The 19,751-nt window shown below is 26.6% G+C and overlaps 1 protein-coding gene across 1 annotated transcript in view; it reads left to right on the forward strand.

The window, feature by feature from the left end:
* The first annotated feature begins 10,715 nt into the window (after window positions 1–10,715).
* The window catches only part of LOC122509590 (paired mesoderm homeobox protein 2A-like), a 36,129-nt gene continuing 27,093 nt past the window's right edge, over window positions 10,716–19,751 (forward strand). Inside the window, exons 1-2 of the mRNA XM_043623766.1 lie at window positions 10,716–11,440; window positions 17,255–17,448. Of these exons, the coding sequence (XP_043479701.1) occupies window positions 11,089–11,440; window positions 17,255–17,448 (546 nt within the window). The 5' untranslated portion in view covers window positions 10,716–11,088. The remainder of the gene's footprint in view (window positions 11,441–17,254; window positions 17,449–19,751) is intronic.

Below are 19,751 nucleotides of genomic sequence, written 5' to 3' on the forward strand. Positions count from 1 at the left end.
TACCCGCTGCACTTTTAAACCTCTATTTTTAGAAAAGGTTCAAATTAACACAAGACTTTTGTTTTAATTTTAAATTATATAATATTATAATTAATCAAGAATCTATATTAGAAATCAGGAATTACTGTCAACTGTCGAAAAATTGAATTTTAGGTTCCTTTGTATCTAACAATATCCCATATAATAGCTTTTCAATTTATTACCTACTTTGAGGGGTAACATTCAGTTAGGCAGCCGAAAAAAGTCGATATTTTAATTTTTAATAAAATAAAACTTATTTAATAGAACATAAATCTTTTTTCAAAAAAGAAGGAAAAAGAATTATTTTCCTTCTTTTTTCTGCAAAAGGATAGTAATCAGTTTGTTTTTTGGGTGTGTGTATATATATATAACTGATGGAGAGAAAAATAATTATTCGCGCATGGAGAAATATATTACATTGTATTCCTGTGGGCCAAGCAGCAGTAGCAGCAATAGTAGCACGTGGTATGGGGTGTGGTACGAGAACACGGTAACCAATATTTAATCAACTTTGCAGAAGAGCATTATTCTCCGGACAAATCAAGGACATATGTATACCAGACCACCAAAGGGCAAGGGGAATACAACGTGTATACCAGTCTCCGCGCGGGTAAAGTTAAGGGGACTGTTTTCGTGCATTACAGATCACAACAGGGACGCAATAGTACAATTGGAAAATTGTTTTTTTTATTATGAAATTTTTTTATCAGAAAGTATCAAAGCAGTATCAACAAGATTTTTAATAATTGCAATTTTCTGTTGTATTGGATGATTCGAGTAATAGTTCAATAATCTTTCTGAATATGTATCTTTTCTGTACCAATCAGTAATAATGTTTTCAGATCTTATAATCTTTAAAAGAAAATTTATTTCGTTATTATTTATTAGTCTTTGATTTTGTCATTTGTTAAATGACAAAAGTTTGTAAATGACAAAAGTGAGGTTATGTTACATTCTCTTAAATTCTCGGAGAATTTAATTGTCGGTTACATTCTCGGTAATATTCTCTCTGAAATATAACCGACTAAGAACTACACTATTAATGATAGTTTCTTTCAAGTTTTGCGTAACTATGTCAGCAACGTCAACAATAATTGGAGAAATTGAATTTCAGTTGTGCGTTAGGCGTTACTACCCTTTCTTAAAAAAGACATTGCGAAGGTCAAATATATCGAAACAGAAAATAAGCATTGACAATGTAAAAAGTGAATAGAAGGGGAACTCACAGGAAATTTAGTACCTTAAAAACTCACATATACTTAACAGATGGAGCTACAGTCACTTTTCTTAATATTATTGGAGTTGCAATTTTTAATTTTAATTTATTACTCTCCCAAATCGACGACTAAATGTATATCATTTAATTTGTACGTGAGAAAAATACTATAGCAGAAAATAATAGCGAAAATAATATCGTCGAATTGGAGTGGAAAATTAATTCTTTTGTCATTAATTTTTAATATCTTTATGTGAATATCAATTGTCCATGGAGTCTATATATTACAAGTGTATATAGCGGCAGCGTGTGGTACTTTTGTGTATACGATGCGAATTCCCAAGTGTGTATGATTCGAGAAAAAGGAGGGTAAACGTATATAAACGCTCGAGTATTCTTGTATTCGTGAGAACAAGTGCAGAGCAAGTGTCGCACCCAAACCCCTGTTTTCTCCCCTCGCAGCTAAAGCCCACGGGACACCTCGTACCCGTCGTGCCCTTTACCTTTAGACACCTCCCTGAACGTCCGAATGTCGATATGTCAGACATATCACTGTTGCTGATCCACTCACACGTGCCAGCTTCATCTTTACCTAACGTTAATAATTAAACAGGTACTTTGATCATGTTCCGCGTTGAATATTGAAAGATTAATCGGATATTTTTCACTTTAGCAAAATTGCCGCAGTATTCAAAAGAATTTCAAATATTTAAAAATTCCGTCCTTCATGATATCATGAAGGACGGAATTTTTAAATATGAAATTCTTTTGAATTCAATTTTCTCTCATAATCAAAGGTCTTTCTCATTCCAAAGGTTTAGAAAAAAAATCTACGAGAATATAACCGAACAAAATTCTCTAGAAAATAAAAATTGTTGTGCTTGTAAAACAAGTGTAACAATTACATATATTTTGAGGTTAGGAGGCCCATATCCCGCATTTGTCGACTCAGTTATGTTTAGGCCCTAATGAGGGGAAAGAAAATGAGCCGCAACCAAAATCTGGAAAATCGAATGTTATTTGTGAATAAACTAAAGGGGAAAATTTGGTAAGTCCTTCACGTATTGAATTCCTGATTAGAACACGAATCATGGTAAAGTGGCTCGTGTCCAAAAGCTCTGTATCTCTCTCAACAAGTGCGTTTATACATATTTTTCTCCAGCTCCTGAAGGGTGAAATCCCGATAGAGATGTTTGGGAATTAATTTCCATCCGCCACGTGTACTGACCTTATCGATACTTAATATCTTTATTATCCTGCCTTGTAATAATGTTTTTTTTTACAAATGTGATATTTTCTACCCCTGAATTCGTTGTAATAACAATCGCAATGTCTGTAAGAATAAGTTAGAGAAGGATAATGCATATTTATCCTTCTCTAACACATTCTGCTTTCGATTAAGGTGCATTCATACCTCTGTCAATAGGAAAAAAATTTACCAACTCCATAAACCATAAACATAATAGATTGACAAACGTCTGAGATATTATCTCATACGTTTGGCAATCTATTATTTTTATGGTTTATGGAGTGACGAGTGTTTTACGTAACAGTTAATTTATTAATATTATAACTGTAAAACATTTTTCATCTAAAGGCAAAAATATAAAAAATGTTTAAAGTATTTTCTTGTTTTCAAAAGTTTGTCACATCTGGTTTGTCGTATAGTTTAATCATCTTAAGGTTTCCTCATTGTAAGAGGGTCTATTTTTATAGCTTTTCCAGTTCATCTTTTTTTTCTTATAGATTCACTTAGACAGAAAGTTGGAAATTTTTCGAATTGAAATATACATAGCAAATGTTCGGAAATTTCAAAAATTTTTTGTAAAATCTTTTTCGGAAAGTCTTTCGAGCATAGAGGAAGGATTGTTTAGCAAAATTTTCTTTTGCGATTTTTTGACATATTTATAAATTTTTTTTCATTATACCTAATCTTTTAGTACTTTATGAACGAATGGACACTGCTCGTATAAATGTTCTAAATAAATAATAAAAAATTTCGACGTATTTTGACCTCCGAAGTCCAAAAAACGGATTTTAAAAATTTGTCCCGATGTGTGTGTGTGTACTAACATTACATTTGCCTCAATATCTCAGAACGAGAAAGAGTATTTATTAATATTAAAAAACGGTCTGACCAAGATTGACTTGTACTACTGAATTCTTGGAATTTGTAGAAATCACATATATTTTTTTTTTAATAAATTATTAGTGAATTATTTCCTCCTTTATGGTTTATATTTTAAAAGAAGAAATTAAATAGTCTGACTGACATTGACTTGTACTACTTAGACTTTAAAAAGCAAAAAATAAACTACTGTAATTATTTTTCAAAAAAAAAAATATAAAATTTTATGTTCTATTCCGCGTCACCCAAGAGGTTGAACATCAGACGCGCTTTTGTATGGTTTCCCCATTACACACAGTTCTTTCAATTACAAAATTTATAGCAAAACACGTTTACAATTTTAACGCATTTGAATTTGTAAATTGGGCTAATGTGTCGTAGGCCTAATCCACTTCTCCCTTCAACGAGAGAAAAGTTTTTATTTCAATCAAGAATAATTTCTTTGAAGCAAATAAAAATAAATATTTGTCTTAGTAATTCAATATTTATGTTTATAAAATAAATATTGAAAACTTTTATAAAATATGTTTTTTCTCAGATTGAACACAATAAAAACAAAGTCTTTAAAATTCAATTGAGTTTAAATCTATGATGTAAATAATTACAAATTTATACTTACAGATTATTTGCAGATTTTTGGTATTATTAAATTAAAATAATTACAAATTCTAATTTTTTTTGAGTTCGAAAAATAAAACTTTTTTTGAGACTTTGTTTTTAATGTGGAGCACAATTTAAAACGGAGAAAAATCAAATTACAAAAAATAAACATTAAATAGACAAAAAAAACACATTAATCAAAAATAGAAGAAACAAAATTTATCAAAAAAAAATGAAAAGAAAATTTTACACAAAAAAGAAATAAGTATATTAAACAGCAACTGAAGAGCGTTTACCTAAAACAGAAAGAATAATTTAATTAGAAAACAGTGAAAAAATTGTATACCTCAGAGAAAAAAATGGAATTTGCGAATATTGATTTGAAACTAACATGAAATTTTCACTAAAAGCAGGCAACGGATTAACTTTTAAGGGACAATCAATGTTTTTGTCAAATTTAATTTTAATTCATTTCAATTTTAAATCATTTGAATTTTAATTCATTTTAATTTTAATTCTTTTAAAAGATAAAAAAAGTTAAATAATTCTTTGCGTTTAATGAAGCAAAAAAAAAATTTTTTTAAGGACATTCCTTCTGTGAACTTAGGTATAAAAAAGCGCAAAATTTGAAAGTAATTGAATTTTAATTCATTTTAATTTCTTTTAAAGGATAAAAGAAGTTACATTATTTTTCGCGTTTAATGAAGCAAAAAAAATTTTATTTAAGGACATTACTTCTGTAAACTTAGGTATAAAAAAGCGTGAAATTTAAAAGTAATATGACATTTAATTAAATTTACGGTTGTATGAAATTTTTTAAAGTTTTAAACGGTCAAAAAATTATTAGATTTAATCTACAAATATTGAATAATTTATATGATAATTTTCTAAAACATCAAATTATTATTTGTTCGAATTTTCAAAACGTCGAATGTTAATTTAAACGAATTTTAAGAACATCGAATGCTTATTTTAATTGAATTACAAAACATCGAATAACAATTTGATCGAAAATGTTGCAGTTGTTCTATATTTTCGAAATATTTACTTTTTTATATAATCATAAACATTGATAATTTCAGCCTCAGTAATAATGTAAAAATTAATGTAAGTATATACTTATTTATCAAAATTATTTATTCTTTTATAGTATTTTTTTCCTGTTTTATTTGAATGTTGAAAAAATGATTTTGTATGCTACTGACAAGCATAATAGAGGCAACTTTGTATGCATATCTACTGTTAAGTAATAAAACATTAATGAAAAAAGTTTACATTGACAAGTAAAAAGAAAAAAGTAAGATATAAATATAGAAAGTATTTTTCTTAGTTTGAATACAATTTTTAATTTCAAAATAGAATTTCTTCTAACAGAAATAAGTAATAAAGCGTGTGGAAAGATTCACTATTGTTATTTTCAAGACAAAAATGTAAAATATACAAATATTAAATATGAATAAATATAAAGTTAAATAGCAGTAAATGATTATTTTTTTTCTCTGCTTCTTATTAAATAATTTCTTTCTCAAGAGAAAGAAGATAAGAGAGTCAACCGGAATTAGTTTACAAAAACGACATTAATTCTTGTGAAAAGAACGTAACCTCTTCAAGTACTCTTTAGTGTATGCTATTCTCTACCGAATGTGAATTGATACCCATCGCTTCATCTTCTTAGGTGCATCACCACCGTCAAAAAGACTCAATATGTCATTTTTTGTTTTAGACATTTTGTTAACAAATGATTTGCGTACACAAGTTAACAAGAATATCATTAGATGATGAAAGTCAAACAATCATCATCAAACGTATGGCATTGGTGAACCCCCTGAGATGGCTGGTACCCTCCAAATCCACTCTTTCCTTTTTTCGGAAATCATTCTTTTGACCAGGAAAAATGCCGTTTATTTTTTCTCAATCTTTTGTTAAGCGCAATTTTGAAATAAACGTATATTTACATATAATGTATGAATATAATAAAGTTTGTAGATATAAGATAATAAAACCAATGGCATTATTGGTTAAAAATATTATACTTCTTTTTTCTTGTCATTGGAAACTATTTTTTATAATTATATTTCATTGTTTAATAGTAGGGGAGACTGAGGCTGAATGTTAAATTAAGAACAACTTTTTTTTCAGACAACAAAGAAAGCCAAAAGTCATTTGCTTAAAACCAATTTCTAGCTTTTACATGGTTATAACCTGTTTAAAAGCTTATAGCACAAACTACTTCTGCAAGGGTTACATGCCAATATGACCTGTATAGCTCCTTCGATGGTTTACATGCTATAATGTATTTTTGGTCCTTAGCAAAGACAAATATGGTTTCTTATGAACGTTCGCGCTCTGCAACAATATTTCTCATTATTTTCTTAGTGTGAATATAATTTTTAATTTCAAAACAAAACTTCTTCTAACTGGAATATTTTTTTCAATTTTTATAATTTAGCACTAGATACGCGCTTTAAAGCGCATGTGCCCATTGTGCTTTAATTCTTAATAGAATAAAATTAATCATAAAATAAAACATTGCAATGTTCTTAAAACTGTAATTTTGTTTTAAAATCGTGTTAAAAAACTACGAAATTATAAAAAATTTTAAATATTCTTTATAAAGTAAAAATATTTAAATTTTGAGAAATGAAAACAAAAATTATTCAAAATTTAAAGAAATGGAAAAAAATATTAAAAATTTTAGAAAAAAGTATAGTTATTTAAAATTTGATAAAATGAAAATAAAATTATTTAAAGTTTATAAATTTTTTTTGTAGATTAAAAATAATGAAGATAAATTAATTAAAATTTGAAAAAATATAATTAATTAAAATTTGAAAAAGGAAAATGAATTAAAATTTAAATGAATTTTTTTGGAAAAATAATATTATTTAAAGTTTATAAAATTTTTTCAAAATGTAAAATAATGAAAGTAAAATAATTAAAATTTTAAAAAATAAAATTAATTAATATTTAAAAAAATAAAATTAATTAATCTTTAAAAAAAATAAAATTAATTATAAATTTTAAAAATAAAAAAATTTAAATTTTTGAGAAATAAAAATAAAATTATTCAAAATTTGAAAAAATAGAAATAAAATTTGAAAAAATTAAAATAAAATTTTCGAAAATTTTAAATAATTATTTAGATCTTTCGCAAGTCCCAGGAAATATACAGTACAAAAGCAATGACGTCGAGGAGATTATGACGTCATTTTGGAAAAATAATATTATTTAAAGTTTATAAAATTTTTTCAAAATGTAAAATAATGAAAGTAGAATAATTAAAAAAATAAAAAAACTCTTTTTTACACTTACTGCGGACTATCACACTCTATGTCTGACCTTTATTCTGGAGTGATACTCGTTGATGCCATCTTTGGGCACTAAAAACACTATCTCACGTGGTTTCAGCCCCAACCACAATTTCCAAACCTCGTGGTGTTACTCGGCCCAAGGTTCATTCACAACTAAAGAAATGTCTTTCACTTCGTTGTCAATTACCGTTAATTGATTATTAATGACTTTTAAATTTCTTGGAAATTTAGTCATTTTTCGCACTTATGAGCAAAAATAAAATTTTTTAAATTTTCACGTGTAAGAAAAGGGACAAAAGAGATGACGTAGAGAGGGTAATGACGTAATTTTTTTTAATTTACTCCTCTCTCTCACTCTTATTGATAAAATAACATTTTTCAAAAATATTACAATATTTGAAAAATTATTTTCACTTTTCACCGGATTTTTTTTCTTTAATTTTTTCAGAATATAATCAGGACAATGGCTATGACGTAGAGGAGATAATGACGATTAATTTCTTCGAAATTTAATTATCATTTGTCTCTCTCACTTTTAGGGAAAAATGGACTTTTTTTTAGCAAATTTTCAAAAACTTGAATTCTTGTTTTTTATAAACGGGACAAAAAAATGTAAAAAAATTATTTAAATTTTGGAAAAATGTAAAAAAAATTATTTAAATTTTGGAAAAATGTAAATAAAATTATTTAAATTTTGGAAAAATGTAAATAAAAATATTATTTAAATTTTGGAAAATAATGTAAATAAAATTATTTTGAATTTGCAAAAATTAAAATAAAATTATTTAAATTTGGAAAAAATAAAGTTAATTAAAATACAAATAATTTAACATTTAAAAAAATTAAATCAATGAGAATTTTTAAAAAAAACTATTTAAAAATTATAAATTTCAATTTCAAAAATTAAAAAAAAATTTTTTACTTACTGCGGTCAGTCTCAGCCCAATCCTGAGATCATCCCTGGAGCTGCTCTCGTTCAATGACGCACTTCCCAAGCTAACACTCACAAAAAACAAAAATTTTAATTTCTTCGAACTTGATAACGTTGTTTCTGCCACAGACACTTTCCAAGGTTTTTGATAAAATCCACTTTTTTTTGGAAAATATCCAAAAACATCCAAATTTATCCAAAAACGTCCAATATATTTAAATTTGTTCAAAAATTTCCAGCGTTTCCAAACTTTTCAAACGTATCCAAAAATATCACCAAAGATATCCAGAAATATCCAGATTATCCAAACGGCCCGAAAATAATCCGACAGCGAGGTGTTACACGGCCCGAGGTTCATTAATAACTAAAGAAATGGCTCTCCTTGTGTTAACCATTACCGTTAATTACCGTTAATTGATTTTTAATGAGTTTTTAATTGCTTCAAAATTTACACATTTTTCCCTCTCTTATTGTCAAAAATAAAATTTTCGATAATTTTTAAATGATTTTTTACATATTTCACGCGTAATAAATATGGTACATAATAGATGACGTAGGGGGGGGGGGGAATAACAAAACGTTTTTTTTAAATTTACGCCTTCGCTTTTTCTCTGACTCTTATACAGAAAATAAAAAATTTCAAAAATATTCTAAAAATTATTTTGTACTTTTATCGCAGGAAAAAACGGGACAATGGCACTTTCTTCAACTGAATCAGTGAAATTTGACTGATTATCAGTGATTCTCTTCTCGCGAGTTGAATCAGTGACATTTCATTTTCAAAAAATAATTGAAATTTGATATTAAAATTTCTCACAGTATAGTAGAAAAATTTTTTAAGTCAGACTGAAGATTTTCATCTCTTTTAATTAGAAAATAAGTAGTAGATGTCAACATCAGTCAGACAGGCATTTTTATTCTATAGTATTTTAAACTTTAGGGAGTAAAATAATATTTTAGAGCGGAAAAATTTTGTTCAACTGATCTGTGAGTTCTTAGGCAGGACTTGCTTTTTTTCCGCTTTATATTTTCAAATTAGTAGTACATGTCATTTTTAGTCAGACATAAAGTACGTTATTTTAAAATTCTTAACTACTTTAGTTTTAAGTAGTACAGGTATTTTCTAGTCAGACAAAACTGATCAAGACTCAAGACTCGTTCGACATGCAACACTAAAATATTCGAGAAAAATTGGTAATTGCTACTTTTCTCAGTAGTAAAAAATTTTTACGTCAGACGGAATGTTTTTAACCTGCAGGCAAAGCTAATCGTGTCGTTTGCAAAAGTACTGTGTATATATATTTAGCCGTGGCGGTTAGTTGTTAGAAATATTATATTATAGGGTATAGGTACTAGGTTCGAATCCCGTGAAGCGAATTACGAATTTGAATGGCGATAAAATTGTGTATTCTGTGTAGTTGGGTGCGTATAGGCGTCAAGTTATCAAATTAAGTGAAATACTATAAAAAAAAGTAGTGTCTGGAAATTATTATTTCTTGTTTTTAGCATTTTTTTAAAGTTCACGAATTTTTCGTTAACTTTGACGAAAAGTTCGGAAATCGTACTATGTTTCTACTTTTCTAGTGAAGGAGTTGATGAAATTTTGACGAACTGTGTTTGTTGATTTTCAAGAATTTTGTGTCCTATCCAAAAGTGATATACTAGTTCACGAGAGATTCGTGAACGAGTGATTCGTTTTTTTTTCCGTGTACTAAACGATAATGCGTTTTCAGCCAAATAATTGGACTGCAAGAATCTTAAAGTCGATAACCTCAGGAGAAGATAATTTATTATAAAGGATTTTAGTTACCGATGTACATTTATTGACGACCCCCCAAAAAAACTAGTTTCATACCCCAATGATTATAAATTTGAACCGAAAAATGATTTAATTCGTTAAATTCTAGAGAATTATGATCCCGATAGTAATTGGATAATTCGAAGGGAATGAAGTTATATCTGCACATCCAGGGAAGAAATAAAATACTCCATGATTACAAGAAGGTCGTCGGAAAAAAAAGGGACAGAAATGGAGTCATAAAACTAACACTTGTGTAAGTGCGGGGAAAAGATGAGGAAACTCGTAGAAAGAACAATTTCGTTAAAATCAGTTTTCTTAGAGGAGGTTTTTCCGTTTTTGCAGCAGAAGGCATACTGGGAAGCATTAGGCATCATCGGTGCAAGAGAGAGAGAGAGATCTCGCCGAGTGTTGTTCGTTTTAGCATGATGGTATAGTAGTGAAGCGAGAGAGCGGGGTGTCTGGAATGGAATGAGAATTTTGCGAAGGGGTTGAGAGGGTGTAGGAGGAGGAGTCGTTTAGAGGGATGGCAGTTGTGGATGTTGTGCGGGGATGCTGCGCTTCAGCCAATAGGGTTGATTCGCAAGGGGTGCGAAGCCATCTCTCTCCCGGAGGCCACGCCCTTGTGCGCCCTCCATCCGTTATTGAATTAAGCTTATCATTTGATTTTGAGGAGACCCACCAGTCGGTCGTCTCAGCCGCTCTTAGCGGGACGAAAAACTTTCCTATCAGGGATAATCGCAATAATTTGATATCGCTGATCCGATTACTTTCATAACCTCCTCGCCCGCGCGTTTGGAAGAGAAAGAGAGAGAGAGAGAGAGAGGTGGAGAGAAGTTATATTCTATTGAGGAGCAACAAATCTCGTGCCTTCTTCTTCTTCAGACGACCGGTGCACGATTTTTCTAAAACATTCAGAATCGGCTCAGTTGAGGGCCACGCGCGCGCGCGTGCGCTCGGTAATCACACACTGTTTTTGGGAGAATTATTTTTTTTTCGAATTCTTTGATGCAGTGGAATCGGGAATTTTAAGGAAAGTGAGCACCAGGTGGCGGGGGAGGTGCGTTTCTCCCGCAAGTGAGAATGGACTACTCTTATTTGAATCAAGCGGCGGCTGCAGCAGCGGCCGGTTTTGAGGCATCAAGTTGCGCCTTAGCGGCTAGTGAGATGCAATGTGGTTACGGGGACTTGAGTTCGTGTTCGCAAATGAGCCAAGCGGCTTATCGGTACACGGCCGCCAGGGCTGGGTATCCTAGCAATAGTGGTGGCGCTGGAGCTGGCGCCGGTAATCCACTGGGTTCCCATCATGGGGCCCATTCTCACGCTCATGCGCATCATGGCTCCCATGCCACCACCTGCTCCGTCATGGCCGCACGGTCCCAGGAAGTTCATCGTCACGCCGCTGCCATCTTTCCGTCCACTATCAATCTTCAAGGTATTTGCACTATCACTTCTTTACCTTTTCTTCAGAACTGCCTAAAATCATCTACTTTTTTTTTACCTTTTCTTCAGAACTTCCTAAAATCATCTACTATTAGGGGTCATTCATAAACCACGTAGCTTCATTTTTTTAAAATTTTGCCCCCCCCAAAAGGCTACGTGGTTTATGGATGAAAATTAACAGTTTGGAATTAAAAGTTAATATACATTAAATTTAACTTCTCACGAAAAGGAAACATATATTGTAACTGTCTTTATGAAACAAATTATACAATCCCTCTGCTCAACGACTTTTTGACATCGCACTAGAAATATTTAATTCATATTTTGACTGACATTTATGAAATTGGGACAAGTAATCTTAATACATAATGACTTAATTGCAAATTCCAAAATAATTAATTATTACCTACCTTCCTTAAGTATCTTCAAGTACTACTTCTTGTTCGAAAGATATTTTTGCATTCTTTCTAAATTTACACCAAGGGGGATTCCCCTTTTTCTCTCATATATAACTCATAGTACGAGAATATTCAGAAAACCATATATGAATGTCCCAGTAATTTATAAGATTTCTTTAAATAACGATATAAATTTTCTGTAATAAATAAATTATTGTTGCGTATCAATTGTTCGAGTATAATTATTAGTTTACCTTAATAGATTTTAAAAAATAATTTTTTTATAACTGTTATTATAACCCTATCGTGCCTTCGGGACATATTATGTGTCCCACTTAGAAAAATTTATGTTATTCTTATAAGAGTCAACCAATTAATTTCTGGTAAATTTCTTTCTATTCCGAGAATGACTGCTGCTATAATTTAAAAAAATAATAAATTACTTATTACGATTATAATTATTATAAACAAATAGGTTAAAATATTTATTAGAAAAAAGCGAAATCTAATTTTTCAGAAGCTTAAAACTTCTTTCACCGCGCGGGGTTTTCGGAGTAGCTGATTACAAATCTAAAGCTGATTTTAAAAATTTTCCAAAAATTCAAAATGGTGGACTTTTTTTCAAATCTCAAATTCGCTTGAAGCTTGTTATTCGGGGTCAACATTTTGAATTTTTTAAATCTGACTTCAGATTCGCCAGCGACCCCTAAAAACCCCCGAGTAACAAGATTGCTGTAAATTTGAGAAATTTTGAAAAAAAAAATGTCCGCCATATTGGATCCGCCATTTTGAATTTTGAAAATTTTGAAAATCTGACATTAGACCCCAAAAACCCTTGAGTAATAATAGTGTGGGATTGCAGTTAGGATGTGTGAAGGAAGGGGGGTTTGGAAATCTAAAAAGTGTAAATATCGTAATGAAGATTTAAATGCGTACATAGATTGAGACTTTTAACTTTAGGGGCATTTCCATTTAAAATAAACATAACCTATAAAAGTTTGCTTCTTAGGACACTTTTCGCAAAGCTTCACATATATTTTTTTTTAACGTAATTCTTTACACTGACGAGGACGGCGCTACCGTCAAAACGTTATCAACTGTTTTTGACTCGAAAAGACTAAAAAGCTAGATTATCTCTAAAAATCTTTATAAATAATTTGTTGACACTTTTCATCATTGAAAATTCTAAACAAACTGAATAAATTCATTGTTTTTACGCCAAATTCGTACGATTGCAAAACGAGAAATAAAAAAATCATGTATGTCTGTTAGTCCTGCACCATTGTGTATATATCCTTCTCTATCTCATGGGAAGCGTACCACTTTTTATTGCAAATTGGCCCTAATGTTTCTAGAACTGTGATTCGTTTGAATCTTAAATGCGAGGGAAAAGGATAGAAATATATGTTTTCCTTTTCTCTCTCATTACGGGCACCTCTGACTCGGTGTTAATGAAATTAGGAAAATGATTTCAAATTAAAAATTGTATATATTTAAAAAGAAAAGGAGTTTGGTGAAACATCATCAAATTCATGAATTAATGGACCGATTGCAATATATAATAAGTCGAATTCCGAGAAAAATTAAAAATAAAAAAAAAAATTCTTTTTTGACAGAATGTCGCATCAGAGACGTGTCTGGTTTGTCTGTGTGTACATACATACATACAGTAGACGTTGTAAGTAACCGTCGGCTTGAAGCGCGACGACAAGATGGCACTGAAAATCAATGGATGGAATCTCTTGTCTCTTTCCTTCTTCCTACACATATTATATTCCTCTCGATGGACGGATTCTCTCTTATCCTTCCCTTTTCGAATCCGTTTTTACCCCCATCATATCCCTATATCGTATATCTATCTCTCGTATTTCTCTCCCTCTTTCCCTCTCTCTTTCGCTTTGTGTTTGTCTTTCTGTCGCTCTTGGTGTTCCTCTTATCCCGTACACTCCCTCCCTCCCTCCTCCCTTTCCCTCTTTCACTCAGTCATTGCTATGGTTACGTCCCTCACTGTACCAAGCAGCCATCCTCGCCAACCATCGAATTTCTTCTTCCCGAACAATTACAAAGAAGAAAATATTATTTTCCTAAATTTATATTCTATTCTTTCATTTTTATGGTACGTTATACTTATCTTTTTTTTATAAATTACTCTTTAAAATCTATACATAACCATAATGAAAGTGTGGGTAAAAGATGGTAAAGCAGGAGGTGAAGAAAAGAAGATTTTTTTATATTTTAAAAATTTATTGTCAAAATTTTGTACTATGGAAAAAGTATGGCACCTTTGCTCTGTCATACTTTTCGCTTATTGGTACAAAAATTTTAAAAATTAAAAGTTTTTGTCTTTATTTCAATTGTTTTAATAAAAAAAAATAATTTTTCTTGTCACCATTCCTTAACCATGGGGATTCCCTCATTAAATTAAAAGTTTCACTCAAAGAAAATGAAACTACTTGTTTTTTTAACCCTTTAACACCCCGCGAAAGGGGAAAGGAAAATTTTAAAAACAAATAATTATTTTTAAAGGTTTTTATAGAGACGCTGATTAAGAATTCGAGGTTTGTTTTTTTAAAATTCAAAATGGCGGATCCAATATGGGAAACATTCTTTTTTAATTCATTGAATTAGCTTGAAATTTAATGAAAATCGCACTAAAAAGAAAAAAAAATATAATAATTGACGTATTCTTTTACGGTCTCGTTAATAATTAAATTAGAAATAAAAATCTTTAATAAAATTAGAATTTCTATATCTGTAACGAAATTTATTAGTTATGAAACGTCGTTTCTGTTTGTAAATTATTCAGTTTACGATATTTAATATTTCATAAAATGCAATTCCATAACGAATACACAAAAAATATATATATACTGGCAATGAGCAATGATGTTAAAATAAAATTTAAATTAAATTTTTATCTTATTATTTAATTTTAGAAAAGAAAAATTTAATTATTTTTTTATAAATAAAGTTAGAAATGACGTTTTAAAAAAGAATAATACATATTTTACATACTATTTTCTAAAAGACCAACTATTCTGAGATTGTTGGACAATTTCTTAAGATGATTAAATTTTTCCAATTTATCTATATAATAAAAATCGTTTTAAATAATTGAAAATTTGTAAAATTTAATTGAAAATAATTAATTGTTTTCAACTATTTTGTTACAATTTTTGAAAATTAACTTTTTAAAGAGTGTTAATAGAAAAATTTGAAAATAATTTTTAAATTATCAAAAATTTTAATGAAAAATCTTTAAATGTAAATTTAAAAATGAAAATTAATGAAAATTAGCTTCTAATTTTTTAAAATTCAATATTTTCAGTATTTTCAACTATTTACAATTCCTCATGAAATTAATTAGTTTTTTTAAATTATACAAATTTTTTTTTTAAAATTCAATTATTTTAGAAATATTGCATTAACATATTTTTAAAAACTAATTCTTAAAATTTTTTAATCATAATTTTCTTAAGATTATAAATAAAATTCTTTAAAAATTCGATTATTTTTATTTCTATATTTTTAAAATTTTAATTATTTTAAAAATATTATGCCAAAATTCATTTATTTTAAAAAGATTTCACTGAATTTAAATTATTTTAAAAATATTTTAACAAAATTTAATTATTTTAAAAAGGTTTTATCGAAATTCAATTACTTCTAAAGGATTTTCCTAAATTTCAATTATTTGAAAAGGATTTTACTAAAATCCTAATATATTTTTAAATGATTTTACTAAAATTCAATTATTTTAAAAAGATTTAACTAAAATTCAATTAGTTTTGAAAGATTTCACTGAATTTTAATTATTTTTTAAAAAATGTTAACAAAATTCAAATATTTTTAAACGATTTTACCAAAATTCAATTATTTTAAAAAGATATATTGAAATTCAATTATTTTTAAAGGATTTTACGAAATTTTAATTATTTTAAAAGGATTTTACTAAAATCCAAATATATTTTTATAAGATTTTACCAAAATTCAATTATTTTAAAAATAAAAATAAAAATAAATAAAAGAAAAATAAAAATAAAGCGGCCGTGCCATTGAAACGTTAAAAATATAATTTTGTTATATTTTTTCAACCTGACTCGGGGTGATCGATAACTTTAACTCTATTATTATTTTAAAAAGATTTTATCAAAATTCAATTACTTTTAAAGGATTTTACAAAATTTCAATTATTTTAAAATTAATTTTACCAAATTTCAATTATTTTAAAAGAATTTTACTAAAATCCAAATATATTTTTTAAAGATTTTACCAAAATTCAATGATTTTAAAAAGATTTAAACAAAATTCAATTACTTTGAAAGATTTCACTAAATTTTAATTATTTTTAAAAAATTTACCAAAATTCAAATATTTTTTAACGATTTTACCAGAATTCAATTATTTTAAAAAGATTTTATCGAAATTCAATTATATACTTTTAAAGGATTTTACCAAATTTCAATTATTTTTAAAATGATTTTACTAAATTTCAATTATTTTAAAAGGATTTTACTAAAATTCAATTATTTTTAAAAGATTTCAACCAAAATTCAATTACTTTTGAAAGATTTTACTGAATTTCAATTATTTTAAATAAATTTTACCAAAATTCAATTATTTTTAAAAAATTTTACAAAAATTCAAATATTTTAAAAAGATTTTACAAAAATTCAATTATTTAAAAAAAATTTTATTAAATTTTAATTATTTTTAAAAACTTTTACCAATGTTCAATTATTTTTAAAACGATTTTACCAAATTTCATTTAATTGGAAATTTTTCAATTGTATATAATATAATTTAAAAAACTATTATATCTTTCAAAAATTATTTTAAAATATTTTACCATATTTTTAAAAAACGAATTGTAAGAATTTCTTTATTATTATAATTTTTTAAAAATATTATGCCTTAATAACTTAAGAAAAAAATATGGGCAATTACAGTTATTATAAGGAATTGAATTTCTGTATTTAAATTATTGAATTTTAATAAAACTTTCGTTAAATTATTTAATATAATAATAATTGATGTAGAGATGAAGTTTAGTTGTAAATTGTAGAAAATAATTGAATTCAGAAAGGGTTATAATTTTAGTTTTTAGAAATTATTAAAATTTCATAAATTTTACTCATTTTTCGTAAATACTTTCATAAAATATTTTCCTGTAAAAAAGTATTTTGTCAGGAAAAATAATTTTAATGTCAGTAAATTGGCAGGGAAATTGATAATAATCTGAACCTGATTTATTACTTTTATCTTTTCATTTTTAAATTTTCATTTAAAAATTGAAACTTTGTAAAAATTGAAAATTTGTAAAAATTAAAAATTTGTAAATTTGTAAAAATTAAAAATAATACAATAAATAATATAATATTTAAATAATGATTTTTATTTCCTTGCAGGTGGTTTAAGTTATAAAGCATATTCCGGTCATGATGGTCTAGCGGAAAAAAGAAAACAACGTCGGATACGAACGACGTTTTCTTCTGCGCAACTCAAAGAACTCGAGCGTGCCTTTCAGGAAACGCACTACCCTGACATCTACACCAGAGAAGAGATCGCAATGAAAATTGATTTGACGGAGGCCAGAGTACAGGTACGTGAATATTACCTTCGATTTGCAATATTTCAAAATTTACTAAACACTTCTTAAATTACCCTCTAAACCTTCGGTGAAAAAAAAACCATAGAAAAAAATAGAAAATATAATAAAAAAAATAGAAAAGAATAGAAAATATAATAAAAAAATAGAAAAGAATTGAAAATATAATAAAAAAAATAGAAAAGAATAGAAAATATAATAAAAAAATAGAAAAGAATTGAAAATATAATAAAAAAATAGAAAAGAATAAAAAATAAAATAAAAAATAATAATTTCCAAATTACGATCAATAACAAATAATAAAAATATCCTAAGTCATCTTTATAAGTTTATAATGTAATTTACTAAATATTAATAATCTTCGAGATTATTATATTATAAATTTTGAAAATTAAACATTAAGATTCGATTTAAAAACAGAAAAAAATTCAACCGCGTTAAAAAAGGAAAATTAAATTACAATTTTTTAACAAAATTATAAGTATTTCAGTAAATGTTAATTTTTAAGGAGATTAAATTAAAATTCAATATTCGAACCGCGCAAGAGAAACGTTTAAATTTTGAGATATCGCAAGTATAAGATTTTAATGATTTTCTATCAGAAATATTAAAGGCGAGCAAATTTCTCTGCGGAGAAAATAAGTCATCTCGATAAATGCGGGAATTTAACTTCAATCAGCTTCAATTTCTCAACTTGATGGATTTTAAATTAAATTTTAAATTATTTTGCACTTTCGTAGATATTTTTAATCATTTTATTCTTTTTTTTTGTATTTTTTTTTTTATGTTTGTAACAATTTTGTTGACCCGAGTCAAAATTTTATTTTCTATTTTCCTGATTTCTAATTGTGATTCGAAACTTGAATAATTTTGTTAAATCAATATATTAAAATATTTATTTATTTTTCAATGGAAAATAAAATTTTTTTAAAATTCAACCTAAAATCTTATAAATTTAATAATATCTAAAAATTACAATTATTCCAAAATTCAATTGTTTTCTACCATTTTTTAATTGAACTTCATCTCTATAAATCTAAAATTTTTAATAATTTTCCAAAAGTTTTTCGAAAATTCAATTATTTAAATACAAAAACTTAATTTTTTATAATTGTAAATTTGTAACTTTAACTTATATCATGTTTTTTTTAAAGTTTAGTAAAGTATAATATTTTTATAAATTACAATAAAGAAATTCTTAAAATTAATTTTTTTAAATAAATATTAGTCTTTCAATTATATGCCATTGAAAAAATTTGCAATTAATTAAAAATAATTCAAACCTTTTAAAAATAATGGAAATTTTGGTAAAATCGTTTTAAAAATAATTGAAATTTGGTAAAATTTTTTAAAAAGTAATTGAATTTTCGTAAAATCTTTTTAAAATATTTGAATTTTGGTAAAATTGTTTAAAATATTTGGATTTTATTAAAATCCTTTTAAAATAATTGAAATTTGGTAAAATCATTTTAAAATAATTAAAATTTAGTAAAATCCTTTAAAAGTAATTTAATTTCGATAAAATATTTTTAAAAAAATTTGAATTTTGGTCAAATTTTTTAAAAATAATTGATTTTTCGTAAAATCTTTTTAAAATATTTTAATTTTGGTTAAATCTTTTTAAAATAATTGAATTTTGGTAAAATCATTTTTAAATAATTGAAATTTTGTAAAATTCTTTAAAAGTAATTGAATTACGATAAAATCTTTTTAAAATAATTGAATTTTTATAAAATCGTTTAAAAATATTTAAATTTTAATAAAATTTTTTAAAAATAATTGAAATTCAGTAAAATATTTCAAAAGTAATTGATTTTTGGTTGAATCTTTTTAAAAAAATTGAATTTTAGTCAAATATTTTTTAAAAATATTTGGATTTCAGTAAAATCGTTTTAAAATAATTGTAACTTGGTAAACTCATTTTTAAAATAATTGAAATTTAGTAAAATCCTTTAAAAGTAATTGTAATTTCGATAAAATCTTTTTAAAATAATTGAATTTTGTTAAAATGTTTTTAAAACAATTTAAATTTATTAAAATCTTTTTAAAATAATTGAAATTCAGTGAAATCTTTGAAAAGCAATTAAATTTTGGTAAAATTTTTTTAAAAATATTCACAAATTACGTAACGCTAATTTTTGAAAATTTTGGGGATGTAATACACTGTTACATATACATTAGCGCCATTTTTTTCTGCTGTACATAACAAATAGCTAGACCCCCCCCCTCCCCTTTATAATGTTACGTAATTTGTGAACGCTCCCTAATTGAAATTTGGTAAAATTTTTAAAAAATAA

This window comes from Leptopilina heterotoma, unplaced genomic scaffold (genome assembly GCF_015476425.1).
Source record: "Leptopilina heterotoma isolate Lh14 unplaced genomic scaffold, ASM1547642v1 Lhet_61, whole genome shotgun sequence".
NCBI classification, from domain to species: Eukaryota; Metazoa; Arthropoda; class Insecta; order Hymenoptera; family Figitidae; genus Leptopilina; species Leptopilina heterotoma.